Source organism: Gobius niger (genome assembly GCF_951799975.1).
Source record: "Gobius niger genome assembly, chromosome: 13".
Taxonomy (NCBI): Eukaryota; Metazoa; Chordata; class Actinopteri; order Gobiiformes; family Gobiidae; genus Gobius; species Gobius niger.
The window spans coordinates 19509246-19529039 of record NC_136864.1 but is presented as its reverse complement, the minus strand read 5'-3'; the positions used below and the strand labels follow the sequence as shown (position 1 = coordinate 19529039).

At 42.3% G+C, this 19794-nt stretch overlaps 1 protein-coding gene across 7 annotated transcripts in view; it reads right to left on the bottom strand.

Annotated features, from left to right (window-relative positions):
• LOC306972674 (myomegalin) overlaps positions 1–19794 on the bottom strand; it is a 33221-nt gene that overhangs the window by 8108 nt on the left and 5319 nt on the right. Inside the window, exons 4-31 of one of the 7 annotated variants that reach the window (XM_079569374.1) lie at positions 16703–16813; positions 13186–13262; positions 12163–12286; positions 11890–12035; positions 11663–11819; positions 11231–11284; positions 6799–6936; positions 6596–6715; positions 6429–6521; positions 6130–6354; positions 5900–6058; positions 5725–5826; positions 5447–5584; positions 5196–5375; positions 4911–5105; positions 4655–4831; positions 4492–4587; positions 4345–4425; positions 4164–4270; positions 3919–4061; positions 2226–2341; positions 2043–2152; positions 1635–1863; positions 1072–1276; positions 891–1007; positions 531–784; positions 237–451; positions 10–127 (exon numbers count right to left, since the gene is read on the bottom strand). In XM_079569374.1, coding sequence (XP_079425500.1) covers positions 10–127; positions 237–451; positions 531–784; positions 891–1007; positions 1072–1276; positions 1635–1863; positions 2043–2152; positions 2226–2341; positions 3919–4061; positions 4164–4270; positions 4345–4425; positions 4492–4587; positions 4655–4831; positions 4911–5105; positions 5196–5375; positions 5447–5584; positions 5725–5826; positions 5900–6058; positions 6130–6354; positions 6429–6521; positions 6596–6715; positions 6799–6936; positions 11231–11284; positions 11663–11819; positions 11890–12035; positions 12163–12286; positions 13186–13262; positions 16703–16813 — 3987 coding nt within the window. Of the gene's footprint in view, positions 1–9; positions 128–236; positions 452–530; positions 785–890; positions 1008–1071; positions 1277–1634; positions 1864–2042; positions 2153–2225; positions 2342–3918; positions 4062–4163; positions 4271–4344; positions 4426–4491; positions 4588–4654; positions 4832–4910; positions 5106–5195; positions 5376–5446; positions 5585–5724; positions 5827–5899; positions 6059–6129; positions 6355–6428; positions 6522–6595; positions 6716–6798; positions 6937–7792; positions 9646–11230; positions 11285–11662; positions 11820–11889; positions 12036–12162; positions 12287–13185; positions 13263–16702; positions 16814–19794 lie in introns of those variants that run through there. The other 6 variants (XM_079569375.1, XM_079569371.1, XM_079569369.1 and 3 more) reach the window with 6 other exon arrangements.

Sequence of the window (19794 nt, the reverse complement as noted above, 5' to 3'; positions counted from 1 at the left end):
TGAGTGGACCTTTGTGGTGTCCCCCAAGTGTTGGCTGAGAATATGGCAGACTCCTTGGCCTTCTCTTATCCTCTGCCTCAGGTGGGACAGCTCGCGAGCTTGGGCCTGAATCAGGGAGTTGTACTTCCTGACAAAAAGATCCAACACAGGATTAGTATTTTCATCGATTTAAGTAATCACTGAGACTTTTTTATTCATTTATATTTGATCTTTTTTCTGTAGTTGATTGTGTTTACCCCGGCCATGTGGCACATTTTGTATCTTCTGATTGTCCCTTGCCGTCCTTCCTGGAGTTTCTCAGCTGTGTCTCCAAAGATGCCACTCTTTCCATTAGTTCTTGAAGCTCTTTGCTACGTTTAGACCCAGAGCGAGTTCCCTGTGGATCGGACATCCAGCCTTCATCCTCCTCCACTCCACTTGGGGCAGGAGATGTAGCCAATGCCCAGTTTACCTAAAAGAGGTAAGATCAGCAGTAATTAACTGTTAAAATAAGTGAGACTGATAAAACAGAGCAGATAAAAAGGCGACACCTTCCGTGGGGTTCTCTCGAGGCTGGACGCGTAATCACTTGTGGCTGACAAAGAGCGAACTCTCATCTGCAGCCCCCGAATCACTTTGTGACAGTGGGTCAACTGAGAGCGCAGATCCTGGACCAGATGCTGCAGGGAGCTGGGCTCGCCTCTCGTTTTATAGGACTCTGTATTACCATCGTACCAACTTCTGCTGTCTCCTTCCAAATCCTGATGCTGCGACAGCGCTGTGCACATCTCAAGGTCATCAAACTCTGAGAGAAAACATGAAGATGACGAAATAGCTCACAGAGTTACATAAACACTACTAAATAATTCTTATTATTAGAATGAATATATAAATTTGAAATTGCACTGCACCTGGACTGCTGGCATCTTCTCGCTCTGCCTCGTTCTCACTGCGACCACAGGTCTCATATCCCAGATCTTGAAGGTCCACCTGCACATGCTTACTGGCCTGTTTGACTGAGGTCTCAGCTGTAAAAACATAACATTGCATATTGCTGATGATGAGACGGAAACAGACTTCATTAAAACTCACTGAGCAGATCCCTGTAGTCTTTCAGCTGTTCGGCCTGAGCGTGGACCGTAGCCTCAGACACCATCAGCCTCTCCTGCAGCTCTCTGTTGTCCTGGCAACTCAAAGTCAGATCAGCTCGCAGACGGGACGCCTGTTCCTTCAAGTCCTCCGCTATGTCCTGCCAGCACTGATACGGAGTATCACTGCTGGTAGCAAGGGCTGCCCCCTAAAGGAAGTTGCATTTTTAGAGCATTTCACAAAAGATTAATTTAAATTTGTTTGTAACTACAGCAAGGGGGTCATTTATCAAGACAGTTTATAAATAGTGAGTGGGAGCTGGAAAATAGCATATACCGTAGCTATTTGTGGGCATGTTTAACCAAATTTATCATTTGAAATTGCATGTATTATAGTTTTTGGATCCCAAATCTGATATGTAAATGAGTGAATGCTGCGTCAGTAAAAAACTTTGTAAATGACTCTGCTGCTGATCCACTTTGACAGTTTTGCACAAGAGCAAACGATTGGTAAATGACCTCCTTAGGGTATTATAACATCTGTAGTAAGTAACTTTTAGCACTTACACTGACATCAGACAGATGGGAACAAAGGTTCAAAGTGTTGGGTCTAATCGCACTAACAAACGGAGATTGTTCCTCTGCATGATCCTCCTCTTCGTCAGTCTCTTCCTCTTCCTCCTCTGTCTCCACCTCGTCTTCAGTGTCCTGGCTGCTCAAACGCTGCTCTTTGTTGCTCTGGTTGTGGTCCTCTTTAAGGGCACAGTTTTCTTGCTGTAGCTTCCTTAATGTACTCCTGTAACCCAAATGAAAAACATGTGTCAGAGACGGCTTCGCTATTTCCATTTACAAAACAAACATTGATAAGAAAGTAGGCAGACGACCAGTATTCTGGCTCCTGGTTGCAATCATATTCTATATACTGTAACTGGAATCAAATGTGTAGCTTTGACCAAGGCTGAGTTGATGAAATACCTCATATGGGCCAAAGAACTAAACCCATCCCTCTCCAGCTGTGACTGAATTTCGTCAAGTTCGGCTTCCAATGTTGTCCGCTCTTCTTCAAGCTGTTGTATATCAGAAGCCTGTTAAGAAAAATAAATTTGTTAAGACTACTGTGAATAAAAATAACACATTGAATATAAATTAAAAAAACACCTGGATAGATGTAAAATCGTGGCCAGTCTCTTTGCAGTCCTCCTCTTCTATGCTGTCTGTGAATTCTTCGCTGCTGCAGTCATCATCACCGTCTTTGTCTTCATCTGAGCTGAGATCTAAAAATAACCAAACAAAAATGACCAGTGTTATTATTTTTCATGAGTCGTTCTGCGCAATTCTGTGCAGTGGTTTTCAATCCGTTGCCTCAGCTGTCCCGCCCGAGACTCACAGTAACATCATGGGGCAGAGGAAATGTTATGTCATGCACTAAACAGCAGCCAAACATATTTGAACCAGAGCTCAGTTATTTTGAACAGAGGTTTCTCTGTGACGAAAGGGTTGTGCACCCTTCATGTGTTCAACATTTCAGTGTTTTCAGGTTACTGAGCAATAAATGATGGGGTTAAACTGGATGTAGGAACACTGCTTAGGAGGGTTAAGTTTCAAACATAAAGTGTGACATATATATATGTCAAGGGAAAATAGTTAAAGGAAGGGCATAAATGTCAGCATCCTATAATGAATGCATGTGTGTGTGTGTGTGTGTGTGTGTGTGTGTGTGTGTGTGTGTGTGTGTGTGTGTGTGTGTGTGTGTGTGTGTGTGTAAAGGCCTGTTCACATAGCAATGTGCCGTTTTGTACAGCAGGTGCCTAAGGGAAGATATTTTGTGTTTAACATAAAAAATAGCCATGCAAACATGAAAACCATGCCGCAGGTTCATGCATGAACTAATAATATCTAAAGTTGTAGAAATAAATGTTAAAAAATTAGTGCATTTATTGTTAATATATGCTGTGTAGTGTACTTCGTAATGAGTACTGTTTGGGCGCTGGGACTGGGGGGAGGGGTTCATGTTCAAACACAAGTAAAATCAAAAACAGTGCTTTTGCCACAATGCCAGCACATTTATTGCAGTTTCATTTGTTGTACAGTTTGTCTAGGATTCCACTTCATGTTAAATGAGGACAAAAACAACCCCTACAGAGCGTTAATATTCATTGATTACGAATGATCGCTGTTTAGAACTATCTGAGCAACAGAGAGCAAGAGGCATACAGCAAAACTATGTTGGATCATTGAAAAGGACGCACACTTTTATGTGAAGTCGGGTAAACGAATGTACAATGCTAATGTGAGGGTGAAGACAGTGGTGAGGCAATAGACAGATATGTATTTGTTCTGAGGTTTTCTTTTTTTTGTTTGGTTGCTATGAAGATAAGAGCATGGTGAAGACCACATGACATGATGAACAGACAATTCACTAAAGGCATGAACTTTGCCCACAAAAAGAGTCACATCAGTGAAACACAAATTGCAAATACAGAACAGTGCAAAGCAATAAGCAGGCAGTTTTCTTTAACTTGTTATAAAATGTTCACACCACACACATAGATAGTTATTATAAATAAGGCTGAGTGGACTTCAAACTGTATTATAGGGGTTAACAAACAGTTTGGTTAATGAGAGTAGTGCTTGTGCAGTTTGGATGAAGCTGCCAATAGAATAACAGTAGGAATATTTACTATATTTAGCACACTTATGTACAGTATAAAACTGACTGTCACCACATACAGGCAGCTGCATCTTACATAACAAGTGCCAGTCTCAGCCTCAGTAATGCCGAGTTCAATTCACACATTGTAAGTGACAGAGGCCTTAGAAGGCACAGACTGTGGACCCTGTTCATCCCCACCTCCTAAATCAGCTGGCCTTTTAGCTGCTCTTTCCAGTGTTAAGGCCATGCTACGAGTGCGCGCCAGAACCTCCTCCAACTGGCCACGCAGCGCCTGGACAGAGTCAAGCTCAGTGTGCAGGGCCTGGACCTTCTCTGAGCTGCTGGGAAAAGAAAATGTGTTGGAAGGAAACAATACAGACAGAAATTCAATAATAGATCACAAACAAAACAGACAAACAAACACATAAACACAATCACTTTACCTGTTAGCCATTGCATGAATTTGGCTCAGACTTTGGTATAATCTCTTCTCGGCCCTCAAGGCATCATTAAGTCTGTTGTACTCTGACAGGAGCTGATCTAACGCACACTGTATGAACACAGCCATGTATACATGATTACTTTATAAATATTGGCACATTTTCATTAATGGGCATTCTCTACCTGGTAATTACTGGTGTCTTTGGATACAGAGTCCTGTGCCTGCTGTTGACCAAATGATAATCGCAGAGCAGAAAGCTCCTCCTGCAGAAGATATCACACATGAGATAAAGTGGTGCCATAAACATATGTACAATTACAAATCCATACCCGAGCCTCTCTCTCCTTCTTCAACACAAGCTGCAGTTCCTCCTGCAGAACTGATGTGTCTTTTGTAGAAGGCTCCTCTTGGCTCTGAATAAGCTCCTGGTGAACAACATAAAGTTAAGATCATTCACACAGAGACAGAATTAGTTGTATGTAGTAGTTGAACCTTGAAGAGAGATTCCTTCTCTTTGAGCAGACTCTTCAGATGATCTGTCTCCAGCCCAAGCTCCTTGTCTTGTTTTAGTTTACAAAGTTCCTGCTCTCTCAAAGACAACTGTTTGCGTATTTCTTGCAACTGGCCAGTTCGCTCAGTAATCACCAACGACATACGGTATGAATAGTCCTGTGAAAACAAGAAAAATAGCTGATAAATGCCCCATACTCAAATGCAGCCAGGTCTCTTCATTACAGGCAGGACATACTTGCAGATACTGGTCTTTGCAGCTGATGGTGTTGAGCAGGTCTTGAATCTGAGCATGATGTTCATTTGACTGACAGCTGCGATCTGAGAGCAGCTCCTGGAAGAGCTTCTCTTTTAGAGAAAGTCGGGCCTTTAACTCCTCGATGACTTCATTGGGGGCAGTTTGAACTCGAGCAACAAGAGCTGCAGTCAAATCCTACACACACACCCACAAACATAAGCCTCAACGGGTTTTCAAAGCTCTCATCACAAACTCAACGCTTCATAACACTAATATTTGTATTACCTGCGTCTCCTGGAGGCGTGCATGAACAGCTGCTTGTAGCTGGCTGATGATGGAGTCTCTGTCTCTCAGAGAGTTTGTGTCCTTCTCTTCACAGTGCTGTTTCAGCCACTGCAGGTTTCTGTAAGCTTCTGCTGCCTGCTCCAACTCCAAGTCTTTACTATGCACCAAGGAATCCAGACTCTGACACACAACAGAACAGGTTTTAAAAGTGCACCACTGGAGAAGGCTCATTTTGACTGATGTAGTAGTACCGTGATGGTATCTTCATTATTGGACAGGATGCACCGGAGCCTCTCGAGGTCACGCTCTTTCTCCCTGAGAGCCAACTGAAGACTCCTCACTTGCCCCTCATGCTCCTCTAGACAATGAAACTTCTCATCTATGGAGTGCTGTTGGACGAGAAACATAAAAAAAACATTGAAATAAAAAGTAACACAGACAAATATGTTGATGCTTACATACAGTATAATTAACAATATATTATAACAAATATTACAACTTGTCACTGTTTAAATATTCAGTATTTTACCTCAAGAGCTTTATCTCTTTCTTTAATTCGTTCTCTTAACTTCTCCACAAGAACATCTCTCTGTTTGCATCTCTCTGACGATTCCAACATCTCAGAGTACTCCTGATTGGGTTCATTTTAGAGCGCATGAGTACAAAAGTACATGTTTAAACAGACATTTGCCTGAATTTGTTACCTGTAACTGCCTCTCCTTCTCCTCCAGACACCGTTTGAGCTGTGAAATGGCTCTTTCCTTTTCTTGCACCACACTGTAATGTTCAGCCTCAGACTCTTTCACAGCAGATTCTTTAGCTTGAAGCTCAGAACAGGTTTTTCGTAGGGTGCAGTGGAGACTCTGTAACAAAAGCTATTCAATTAAATGGTAAACTTTCACAGCTTCTCTCACAAACAAACTACCCGACAAACCTGGTTATGTTTTTCTGTGACCTCTCTGTGCTGCAGCGCTTCTTGTAGATCGGAATTGAGTCTGTCTTTGAACCGTAGCAGGTCCGCCTCTCGCCTCTGGCTCTGCCTCAAACTCCTCTGGCTGGTCTCTAATTCAAGACCAATTGAAAACAGCGAGTTCTGCACTGCCACCAGCTCATCCTGCAGCTGGCCCACTGCCATGCGCCCACTGCTACCATCTGGAGCCTGGAGAGGAACAGACCAAGGTAAGTAGGTCTTGTCAAGTTAGACGAGAAAAGGTTTAATGGACAAAACATCACCTTGCTTTGACTCATTTGATTGCGTTGCACTATTTCTCTCAGTTTGCAAAGGGTAGTATTTTGTCCCTCAATCATCTGGTACAGCTCTTGAGCCTATGGCAGAAGTTTACTTTTTAAAACGAGTGATACCCATACAAACATATTTAAGCAGGAAAACCGAAACCGACCTCATTATCCTTGGTGTTGATGGAGTCGTTCAGGCCCTGGATCGTTCGTTCCTGGCTCTGGGACGACTGACGAAGTGAACGTAGCTCGCTCTCCATCTCGCTCAGCTTCTCCTGCAGTTTCTACAGACAAAACTCAACAGTGTAGCAGCTATGCTGTTTGTATCTATGTGTGTGTTTATCTCACACAAGAGACAAAAACATACCATGTTATTGGCCTCGCTCTCGTGGAATTTGGCTTGGAGGGACTGAACCTGGAGCTGGGCCTTCTGGAGTTCACTGACGCACTGCCCGGCAGCACACTCATACTGGTTCAGTTGACTCTGCTGCTCCTCCACAAGGCTCTGCAATAAGGAAAATGCCTTACTATTAAATGCCTATTTGCTTTCAATTCTTGATGCCCTTATAGAACCCTTCCTTGGCTCATACATACAAGCTATGATGCAATGTATGCAGTTCTGCTTTTCCTGATGATAACACACATACAGTGAGCCTCAGTGCTGGTGTGCAAGGCTGGAAGTGGTTAAAGTGCTCATTACGTAACTAAACTACAATGCCAACCATTTGTCTTGTTGCTGCTGGCTGAGTGTCTTTGCTCTCTTTCTATCCTCAAATTTCACCATTACAAACTTTAAATAGGCTCTCAATCGTCCAGGCCTGTTTCATAGTGGCAAAGATTTTAAACTAAGTCATTTGAACTAGGTAATTTAGTTGGAGATTTATTATCTTTCAGAGGCTTAGTCCTTTTTGACAATTTCTGAGGACGTTAAATAAATACTGCTCTGAAAAGTTCAGACATGATGCTAACAACTGTATACGATTAGACAGCACTATAGCTGTCCTTAGTGTATTAGACACAAATATCATGTCCAACAATCGTCCTCTAAGAGCAGTATTTATCCGGCTTCATAATTAACATTAGAACTGAGACAATGAGAGTCTTCCAAATAACCAAGTCCATATGACTATAAAGCCTTTGTGATTGTTATTGGTCTAACATGGCATAGTTCCTTTTGCCTCAAAGGCACAGACTGAAATCAGCGAAGCAGGCTTCTTTATCTGCTACCCCCCTGCATCTGACCTATTTCAGTCAACAGAAGATCACACCACTCTGAGGTTGTTTATAACAAAAAAAAATCTCCATAAAAGCTCGCCAATAGTCACGTTTCATCCAAGAGGTTTCTCCTGCTTGATTTATACCTGATGAGGTGGTGGCTGAGGATATTCTTTGTACAAATCCTCCAATGACTGCCCTAAACTACTGAGGTCTGCATCTATATCAGCCCCAGCATTCAGCCTGATGACCGGGAGATCTGGTGTTGTCATACAGTGTTCATGTTCTGCCTCAGGAGTGGTCGGAAACATTCCCAAAACAGAACTAGTTAAAGATATTGGCAAGTCTCTGAAGCCTGGGCTTAGTTTGACCAGCACTGGCAGTTTGCTCCCTTTGTGGCTGTGGACGGGTCTGTGGACAGCATAGGTCTGCAGCAGTGATAGTGCCTGAGAGAGGCTGTGGCCGTGTGCAGCTTCCATATGCTCCTCTAAGAGAGAGTCAGATATCAGCTCGTCTCCGGGGTCCCGCGGGTTCCTCAGTGCCTCTGTTGGCTGAGTGCAATCTTCAGTTGGCTCTAATGATGCTACAGAGGGGCTAGAGCTAGCTCGTCCGGCCAGAGTGCGATCACTGTCTGAAGTTCGGGATGGGGCTTGGGAGCTCGGTACTAAAGTTACAGATGATGGGGGTTCATCTGTATCTTCCATGTCTTTGTCTGGGTCCTCTGCACCTCCTGCCATTATGCTGCCTCCAACAACACTGGCTGAATATCGAGTGGAGGGCCCACAGGAAATGCTTCTTGCCAGTTTCCTGGGAACTTTGCAGACTGCCTCATAGTCTGAGTCTGCCACTCGCAAATGGGAGCATCCTCGACACCTCCTGGACGAACAGCGGTGTGAGCCGGCTGTGGTCACCTCTGACCCAGAGTTGGCTGGACACTGTGACTGCTGTTGATGACTATCAACACCATCTTCAGCCCAGGATTCGTAAAAAGAGTAAACCAAGTCCTCCTGCAAAAGTGCACAGTACTTGGCATGGGTGAGGCCTGAAATGTCAACAATCCCTTCATTTTCCTCATTTTCAGCAGTAATTGTCAGGGTAGCCTGTCCTGAATTGTTTTTTCTATAGAGTCCACCAATGCACTGTCTGAGCCTATGTTTCTCTTGGAGAAGTCGCTGCAGCCTTTCAATGGAGAGAGCTTCCACGCGTGCTATCACTGTGTCAAAGCGATACATCCGATCCAACATAAAAGTGCATTTGGAGCAGGCAAACTCCCCTCTGCCATCGCGCATCACCTCTTGTCCCAGAGCATGAGAGAGCAGCACCTGTAGGTTGAGCTTTGCTGTGGGATGGAAGATCCATCTGCGCTGGTTACCGCAGAGTTCTCGTCCACAGATGCGACACGTTTCCTTCATTTTCAGATCAAGCATGGCGATTCAGAGACCAGTAATGAGCTCACTGTTCAGAGGACAGTGTCTTTAGAACTAATGTGTCTCCTATTAACACAAATGTTGACATTTAGTTTCAGTATCATTTGTGATCATCTTTTTCTAATGCAGGTGCTCTGGAAATATGGCGCAAGTCCCACAAGACGCAGAAGGTCTTTTCACCACGAATAAACTGCAAAAAAGCACGTTTATAGTAATGTCCCCACGGTCAGCGGCATCTCTCCATCAGCGTCTCTGCACCATCTCACGGCGGACACACGAGCCAAAGGCTTCAGAGCAGCAGTGAGTCATGATGACCAGAGAGCAGCATTATCCGGGACAAGACGGCAGATAATTCCAGCTATTGTCCTTAAAACGATTCAATGTCAGTGCCGATGTTCCGATGCCGAGGGAGGATGTCTGAGCGGAGTCGCTTCGTGGTGCGGGGAGACAGGCTGCTGAAAAAACCTGCAGCGATGGAGTCAACCATTCAAGAAAGAAAGGGGGGGAAGGGCCGGGCCCGCGCACTGCAGATCTCTCCAGTTAAAGCACACCCTTTCATATAGACCTAATTCAACATTTAACAATCACGCGAGTATCCAAATGGGTCACGTATTTTGTCTTTCTCTCAAAATTGTGAATAGCATAATGATGACGTATCGCTACCGCCCCCGCTTGTCGCTTATAGCACTGGTGCGCTCGCGCTCGCTAGTCGGTGAAATGCTCAGTGGCACAGTCACATTAGTGACGCTCTGTAAAGTGCACACACGAAAGAGAGCGGTCAGAGATTCTAATCATTCATTTAATATAATACCGATTCCAATGACAAGATTAAACTGTTCAAAGATAATGAGAACCAGCTAATTTGCAAAACACAGCAGCATAACATAATCGTCCATGAGAACAGCAGTAGTCACGATTCAGTCTGGCCATTTTGTTGTGCTAAATGGAGTTGCCATGGCAATTATTTCACTGTAAAAAAAAAAAGGCCTCATTCACGTATTCTCTTTTCTGAGGGCAGATCCAATGACCTCAATTGCTTTTCTAAAGGCACTGAGTGAAAGGACCCTAGAGCACAGGGAGGTAACCCTGATCCTACAGACAAACTGCTGAGGCCATTAGGCCCACCGAGTAAACAGCAAGTGATCAGGAGATATGAATGCAATGTAAAGCACTGTACATCTTGGGAATGTGCTGCTGTACAACCACATACACAGCAAAGAAAGTTGGTGGCACAGGAGTGTTTACCATCGAAACCAAAAAGAAGATGCCACAACATTTACTGTGTACAATGCCCTACTCTGTTCTGATAATGATGAAGTCATATGATAATTATTACCCAAGAATGTGAGACTCATTTAACTTCATGGTGTGAATGTAGGTTGTGCATAGACTTCTACAATGGGGAATCCAGGGCAGACATGTATAGCCTCGTTCCAATATTTGCATCCCTCATGCAAAACTGATTTACAAGTGAAAACATCAACAGAGCCAATAGACTCAGCAAACCCTTGCAGATACAGTATACGGAAGTGCAGCATACTATACACAGAAAAAACTGCAAACATGACAGTAATATATTGTGGGTGGACAGAGCCAGTGTCATGGCTCCATTTGTGGCTTTAAATCAGGCCCAGGAGAGTCTATCCTTGGGGGTGTGAGAGGTAATGAGACTGTGGTACTTAGAATGATGAGGTAAAACCTTTTACAATGGATAACCATCCCTTGATGCCTTCCTTTTGTACAGCAGGAAATAGAGCAGTTTTGAGGTTAGCATTAGTTTTAATGTAGCTGCTTACATTTCACGGCTGTAGTCTTGCATAGGTTGTATCTGTTTCTATTTTTTTCTTTTTGAGTCGCTTGCAGAAGTGTAAGAATGAATTAAATTTGGCAATATTTCCAAGCCCCTCCTCAAACTGTCAAATTAACGTAGTGGAGGGGTTTGAGCACCCGAATGATCAGGGCCGACGGCTGCCCCCACCGCCCGGCAAAAATAAATAGAAGAAGAATGGATGGATATTTCCCAGATGTATTACTGTCGGTAGTTCTAAAACCATAAAATGACAGGCCGACATAGCACTGATACCAGTGTCCTTGTGCTCCTATGACACTCAGTGGAGAGTTTTAAAATTGCAATGCTGAAAAAAATGTTGTTCATACCTGCATCTCTTCCTCAATCCGTAGCCTCTCGCGACCAAGTTCCTCCTGATAGAACTATGTGAGAGACAGAGAAAATAACAGCTCCTTATCCATGGTTCAAAGGATAAGAAAATAAACAAAATAATAATAAAGTAGTTTTTTAGTTTTTGCTTGAAAATATATAGACACGCATATGTGAATCTTGCTACATCTATGTGTCTTTGTAGAAGGTTCATACTGTCTTCCTTAAGTTAAGTCTATTACAGTTTTGTTTCTTTTAGTAAGACAGAGGGTTTAGTTTTACCTGCTTGACTAGGTAGTTACTTGACTAGTTTTTAGATAAAACTAAACCCTCTGTCTTACTAAAAGATACATCTATATGTGTAACAAGGGAAAAAAATATACATATTTACATATACATATATTTATTTAAAAAAGATAAACCATACATACATCTACGTCTTTATCTTTTTGAAGCAGTGTAGAAGACAGCTCTTGGACCTGCCCTTCGAGATCCCCCACTCTGCGTGTGAGGGAGCTCCTCTCATTGGTCAGCTCAGTAATGAGAGCCTCCTTGGCAAGAAGCTCTTTTGTCAGCTCTTGTATCATCCTAAAGAACATTACACATGCATTATGAAGCTGCTAGTCATAGTTTAGGTGACCGTATGGCCTGTGCATACCGGTCTTTGCTGGTGTTGGACGGGGTCCACTTTTCCAGTGAACTATCCTCCTCCGGGGCGTCGTCCATAGGGGTGTCGAGCGACAGGAGCGAGGCCTGGGACTGACATTCAGTCCGATCGTCCTTGCTGCGTACTAACTGGGCTTCCTGGTGCACAACGAAACACACACACTTAATATTTGTTTGTCTGTGCAAACATCGGAATAATCTTATATGAGCCTAAACAGACAACAACCTCTATTTCTTTAAAAAAAAGTATGTCTGATAAACCCACCTCCTGCAGGAGCTGTATTTTGGTCTCGAGCACTTGCTGCATTTGGTCAATTTCATGCTGCCTCTCCTGACATCGTCTCTGCAGCTCTGCTTCATTGTGATCCGTCAAACTCTCAGCTGTTTTGCTGTAAAGTTAAAAAGCATCTCACTTTACGACTAATATAAATGTAATCCAGCATTACATTCATCATGCTTTTAAACAAACATCTTTTTAATTCCACCTGCTGACTCTAGCAACATTTGTAGAATAATTAACTCATCACTCAAGTACAAGAGTGTTACAATTTACTTGTAACACTTGGGGGGTGACTTTAAAAACGAATGAGCATCTGATTTTCATACTTGGACAGTTGGTTTCCCAGATTTAGTTCTCCCAGAATGGCACACGCCACTGTGTCGCCATCGGTTCTGTTCTGGACACAGTCTATGTATGTTTTTAACTCTGACAGACACATGCACAGCTCAAATAACTGGGTTATTTTGAATTGCTCTGAGTGATGCAAATGTTCAGCACGACAAATGTACAATGGGAGAACAATGAAAATATCTGCAAAACAGAACAATATTTTGAAGCTTAACTTGCATTTACTTTTCTGTTATTTCATTTCCAATTTTGTAAAATTAAACAAAACTAAATTTACAGGAGTAATTACTGTTTTCAACTATAGACAGGACACAGACTGCTGAAAGCCAAATTGATTTGTTAAGTTTTTCTTTTACATTTTTGTTGTTATTTATGGTATATTTATAGTATCATTGTCTATTTTGTGGAAGCCCGTCGTTTGTTTGTCATGACTCTGAGGTCTTTCTGTTCATCTGCAGCTGCTGCGTGACACATGAGCTAAAATAAGAGGTGTTGCTGCCGTGAAAGCAGGTCTGTGGGAAAAAAAACATTGCCTGTGTAGGCGTACTGTAGGTATATACTTTAGTGCAACCTCAAAAAGATTGGCCTAAAACTACAATTTATACACTAATAATGCACATAAACAATAGGGCGTTCTTTACATTTTACCAGTGGACTTACAGAGCTTTGTCGAGAAGCTGTTGTTTCTCATGGAGCTCCTGCTTCAAACTCTCTACTTCCACCTTTAGCTCAATGTTCTAGGTAAGAAAAAAGACACAATTAATAATTATAAGTCAAACAACAGCTAAAAAGGATCTATAGATTTAAATGGAGACAGAATAAACTCTGCAAAGAGAATCTACAACAGTCAAAAGTCAGTAAAAAATGGCTTACATTACAGAGGCGTCATAAGTGGGACTAGACAATATAACAACAAAAACAGATTGTGATCAAATTCGTGCAACAATTTATCAATTTGGAGAGATTGTCATATTGTGATTTAGTGGTTTTGTGTTTACTGCAGCTTATGCCCAAACAAACACTCATTGTTACCTTATTTGTCAGTCTCCATCATACATTAATCGAAGAAGTGTAAACATTTCCAAACATTAGCTAATGTAGAGTAAACACTCTGAAGCAGTAGATGGCCACTGAAACCTCTAAAAGGCAGTTCACAGATTCTAATGGGGTAATCTATCAGGACAGGTGCTCAATAACAACACTGTAGCCACTGCTGAAGGACCAAACACATCTAATTCATCAAAGTTCACTAGTTTTGAGTCCTGAAGTTCTGATGTCTCATTAGGTTGTGAACGCACTGTACCAAATGTACCTTTCAGAGCCTCATGTTGAACTGTCATTAAAGCTCTCAGTTACAAACGAGAAGCTCACACTCAGCGCTGTGTATCATCCGTGCAGAACATGTGAGAGCACCTTCAGCGCTCTGCTAGTATTTTTAGATCAGATATTCAGGGCACCTCAGACACGTTACCCCGAGGCCACGGCTCCTGCTTCACGTTTGTTTATGTCCTGGGGTTCAAAGGAAAACTGAAGGCCAAATATTACTTGTTTAATCATTTTAACTCTGAAGGATTAAAAAGCACAAATTCTCTAAAAGTCAGGAACTTAAGATTGAATACCTGCAATCCATATTTATCTTTCTGTCTCTCTATCATGTTAGTTTGGCTTGTGTTTACTTACAACTGAAAACCGATGCGCGATCTGCAAGTACTTATGGCAGCGTTTTAATATCCTCTTTCCATGAGAAATTAGCATTAATGCTTCAGTTAAATAGCTAAGAGGCACATCTGTACCGCACAACCTTATTGCAATCAAACTGAATCAACAGATTGACTCATGTCTCCTAATTTTGCTAAAATCTTCACAGGCAAAATAAGAAACTAACTGTTTAATTTTTCATTAAAACAGCTATAAAAAGCCGATCACAGTGCCCCCGCTCTTCTAGCTCCAGCTTGACCGTAGCAACAGAGCCACTTATAACCAGGCAGATGACTAATGCATGAGACTACCACGAATCACAAGCACTGCCTCAAAACGTTCAGACTGGTCTAAAGAATAGAACCAGAAGCATTGCGACCATTGAATTTATAACACATGTGATCTGCGATTTTACAAAGCTTCCATGTAAATATCCTAAAATATGAATCACGGCGCAGTCACAAAGTTAGTCCAGGTTAAAATAATCCAAAACACAACGTTACGCCACAAAATAATAATGATACAAATAAAACAACAGCAAACATTTGCAAATAATAAAGAAAAAAATACTAAATCATCTTGTATCTGTAAATGCTATCATTGTATTTCATCTACTTTATATCCAAACAACTAACCATTGAACAATACAAATGGAGCCGATTCTGGAATGAATAAATAAATGGGTCAGATTATTACACAAATTGTAACCTTGTAAACCCAATATCTTATTACACTTAAAGGGGCTAGATGCAAGTTAGCCATTTTATACTCACTACTGCCACCTAAGGTCATACATGTAGCTGCACCTTCTACATTAAGCTTGTGCATGACGGCACTTCGGACCCGAAGTAACACCGTTTTGAGTGACTGCAGGATTTTAGAGGCAGTTGTGGTGAACAGGTCTGGGCTCATTCTACACATTAGGACATTGTTGAAACATGTAGGGGGAAGAAAATACATAATTTTAACATTTTTAAACTCTGTGTAGTCCCTTTAAGGAAACTTAACAGTTTCAATTTCATTTGACAACAGCATCCTACAGTCTAGGGGCGTACTAGATAATAAATCAGTCAAACACTCACTAATTGGAGTAAAAGAGCTAACAAATACTAACTCCATAACAAATAAAAATCCACAGACATGTCGCACTCTAAATAAGGGTTAGTAATAAAACAGATTAGGGTCTGAGAGACGGCGAGGGCGATTTAGAGTCACTTGTTTGTGCGACACAGGCTCCGTTTACTCAGGCACTTGAGGAATGCAGTAATTGTCGGGGATAATAAATGTCAGCATTAGAATATCCAGTTATCAAAGAGGTGCTGATCATGGGCTGAATTCAAAGACAAGTGACTGGAGAGTTTAAGCCTGCTCTCATGCAAACAAATACCAGCTGATATGAGAGATAGCGGTGTACTCTCGGTATGAGCCAATTCAAGCAGGGGACGGGGCCACCAGCAGCAAGACTGGGCGTGGTTAACTGGAAGACTAGCACCAACTCGATTCAAAATGACTGAGCATTGCACTTTACATTTAAATAACCCAAGACAAGTGCTTTCCACAAATCAGTCAAATACCAATGACAGCGTACATGTTATATATGACGTTCCCAAAGAGGGGTCCGGGGCCCTTTGAAACAAAATATTTTGAAAGGAATAATTCATTTATTTGCTATAATGTACTACTGAAGACCCGTAATCAGTTTACAGTCACTACCAGATGTAGCTTTTAATATTATTAAAGCAGTAAAATAATAACAAACTCCTTTGAATAAAGCAGGCAGTAGGGAATTACATGGTTGCATATCAAATAAATGAAATACGGATAATAAAAGTAACATGCAACACTAATAAATAATACTGTGCGCTCAACATTTGAACAAAACACACCAAAGTTGTCATAATTTCATGTCACATAGAGCATGCAACTTAAAACATCAGCACAGCAGGCAGAGCTCTCATCAAATGTAGTATGCATTTGTCTCTCACATTTAACAAGCCTTTAGTAAAACAAACGCATGGCCACCGCAGACATCACCTTTAATGAGATTAGCACCACAGCAGCTGGGTCAACAATGGAGTAAAGCTTCCCTTCAGTCTCTAAGTACACAGTGTTGACAATCGCCTCGCCAAATATGTATTCAATTTTATTAACAACAGCCTCAAAAGGGTGTCACTGTGGTGTTTCAAAGTAGGACTGCACCAGTCATCATAATCCCATCAAAAAAGCAACTATTAAGGCAGCATAATGTCCTCAGCAATCAACAAAATATCCAGTCTCCATGAGGTCTTATTAACTTTGCAGACCCTGCCGTTTAGTTTGCTACAGACATGTTCAGTTCATAATTCAGTATTCTCTCAGATGATTAGATTCATTTTCAACGTCACGCAGCCATCTCCCAAAACCTCCCTTGATCACAAACAAACATAAGCAAGCCAGAGTACTTATTTAGGCAGATAAAAACTCAGTTACAACGACTCACCGAGCGGTAGACGTCTTCAGTGCTCTCCTCATACTTCTGTTGGATTCTCTCCTCCAAGAAGTAGATCCGGAGCTTCAGGCTGAAGTTCTCCTTCTTCAGGTCATTCAGATGCTGTGATAGAGTACGGTAACCGTTAGACATGACCGCTATAGGGCACGGACTGCTCCTGACATGTCCCTTAGAGGTCGAAAAGTCCTTCTCTCTGTTTTTTCAGTGACAATTCATCTTCACGGACAGCGACACTGTGCATGTCCTCTGAAGATCACAATTTTCCTCCATATCAGCAAAAGGAAAATACAGTTCGCACAGAGACATAACTCACACACACACACTAAAACTAAGACATTCACACAGTCCACACACACACGGGTTTAGAGACGCATCTTCAGTGCAGAGGGTCACTCTGCATCGCGGCCGGTCAGAGAAGCAGCCATTGCACCTCCATGGTGTGCTCCGGACTGCCGCGGGACAAGCACAGGGGTTATTTTACTGTGAGAGATATCCCAGGAATCCCACACTGCCAGGGGAGATGGGTGGAAAAGGAGAGGAGGCAGGAGAAAAGGGGGGAGGGAGGGCGGGACGTGGGGTGTGGTGGAGGCCGCAGACTCACAGCCACTTGTGAAGTGACGGGAAATCTCACACAAGCGATAAAGCGAAGGGAACAAACAACACGCGGACAAGAGGGCACAGCATAGGACCCCCTTACACCACTGTCTGCATTTGGAATTCATTAATAACTTTTTGAAAACTATTCTTGCATGGCTAAGTTTGTGTCACCCTGTTGTAATAAGCGAAATAAACTGTGATAAGTTCATCCTTGCATGGCAACGTTCTCTCAGCAGCCGATTTATCTTCAGAGTTGGACTCCGGTGATCACTGACCAAATTATCTGTGACATTTGCAATATCCTCAAATCTTCTTCTAATGAACAAATAATGACGTTGGCATGATTGTCTAATTAAGACATATCTCTTGGTAACGCGGTAGGATGATGACAGAAACAGGTGAAGAGAGCGGAGTCGGGTGTAATTCAAGCACAGGGATCACTGAGGCCCAGCTATTAATAGAAAGGCACCCAGGACAGGACAGAGCAGTGATTCCCTGCACATGAGAGGAGACCACAAAAATATGAATCAGAAAGGACAACAGGTCACCTAGGCTTGTTGATTCACTGGGCCATAGCCTAACAAAACATTAACGATAAATAGAGCAAAACTAAACCAATTCACGTCATATTCCATACAACAGTCACAAAGTTATATTTACATCATCTGCAGTCAATGGTTTCAGTCAATGTGCCCATTAAAGTGTCCCGTTACATCCTGCTGCTAAATAATTCAGGATAAAGATAGAAGAGGCGCCAAAGCTGCGTCTCTATGTAATATTAGGGATGACATCATGGACACGGTGTGTTTTACAACATATTCACACATAGTCAACACTTTGTCGCTGACTTTATTTACAGTTCACAATAACAAAAGGAAATCAGGGCAAATACGTTATTATCTTGTCAATATTTTGAGTGAGATAAGAAAAACCTTTAATAAAATCACATTCTGCGAGCAGCTAAGCCACACATGCTTCGCTCTTCTATCTCTACTATTGTTTAGGCTAATGGACGTTAATTGGAGAATTAAACGGATTAACTGCTGAACTCTTCCCAGAAGATGGTGAAAGACTGTTGAGCTGTGCAGGAGGAAGAGGAAGGAGGAGGTGGAGGAGCTGACAGGACACCACGCTCTAAAATAGGGACAAACCCAGGAGGCACTGCACCGTTTCAGAGGAGGACTTAAAGGGGGTATTATGCAAAATCGACTTTTTCAAGCTTTACATCATGTTTTTATGTCATTCCCTCATTAAAAACATGCCTGAAGTGTTGCCTTGGCACATTCATGTATTTTTGAGTAATCGGTAAAAACTCTGGGGACAGGTTTGAGTCCTGAGTCCTCCTAGGAACGCCCCCACCTCCTGGAGACGCCTCCGAGCTTTCGTCACCAGCCGAGTAACCAACCACTGCTCCTCAGCAGAACCCCCTCCCCACTGATGCCACAGACAGCGTGTGGAGGGGGCGTGTCGGAAAGGGTCAGAGATTCTTAAAGAGACAGAGGCCTATTTCAATTCATTCGCTACAGCCATTTTGAGAGAGACATTTTATACAAGGCAGTTTACAGACCAACAGAAGGTTTGGTCATCATTGTCGTGTGCTATAGACTGGTGCTGTGTGTGGGGCTACGGTTTCTCATACCTCCAAAAACATGCTGATCAGGTTTTGTCTGGAAACTAGACTCACCGCTGTACCAGTGATTGAGTCGGGTGACCGTGACATCAACTGAATTTCCACCGAGGTACATACGCAAGCAAACAGGAAGCGAAGTAAATCAGTAATCAGTCAAGGGCGTCTGCTGTTGATGTGGTGTTATTAATATTCGCACAGGATTATGAATCACGAAACTCACCTACTGTCTACTGTATTTATGGGCATTTACCGCCGATTGGAGAACACAACAACAGCAACACAAAATATGCTCCTAATGACCTAATTCTTGAATCAAAGAATGGATTTGTGTGAGGACCTAACCCATTTAAACTCATATTTGGCTGTCTTTAGTCAACATCTCCATGGAGACGAGCTGGAGTCGTTCCAGTCTAGTCGGGTCTTAGGAGAGATGAGCCGCTAACAACAGAAAAAGATGTTTGCTTTTTTTTTTAAACGAATTTTCAATGATAAACATAACTGTAATAAAATAAATCCTTGTATTTTTTCTGTTTATTGGGTGAAATGTTGCGCGGTGTGGCTTTAGCTTGACTAAATTGGAAAAACCCCTTGAATAGAGCCGGCACAGTTATCTGGACTAGTCATGCAAAAAGGAAAATAGGCTAAATACAATACTTCACCTGATTGACATAATAAAGCGTTTTTGAGAGAGGCCTGAATATTAAAAAAGGTTTAATAAAAGTCTAAAAAAGTTCTAAAAAAAGTTCAATCTGCACCTTCAGGCTATTTTACAAAGCACAGTTGAAGTGTGATTATCACACATTTTCCAAGACAACGGTGGCCTACAGGTACATTTACTTGAATAGAAGTGTGTTAA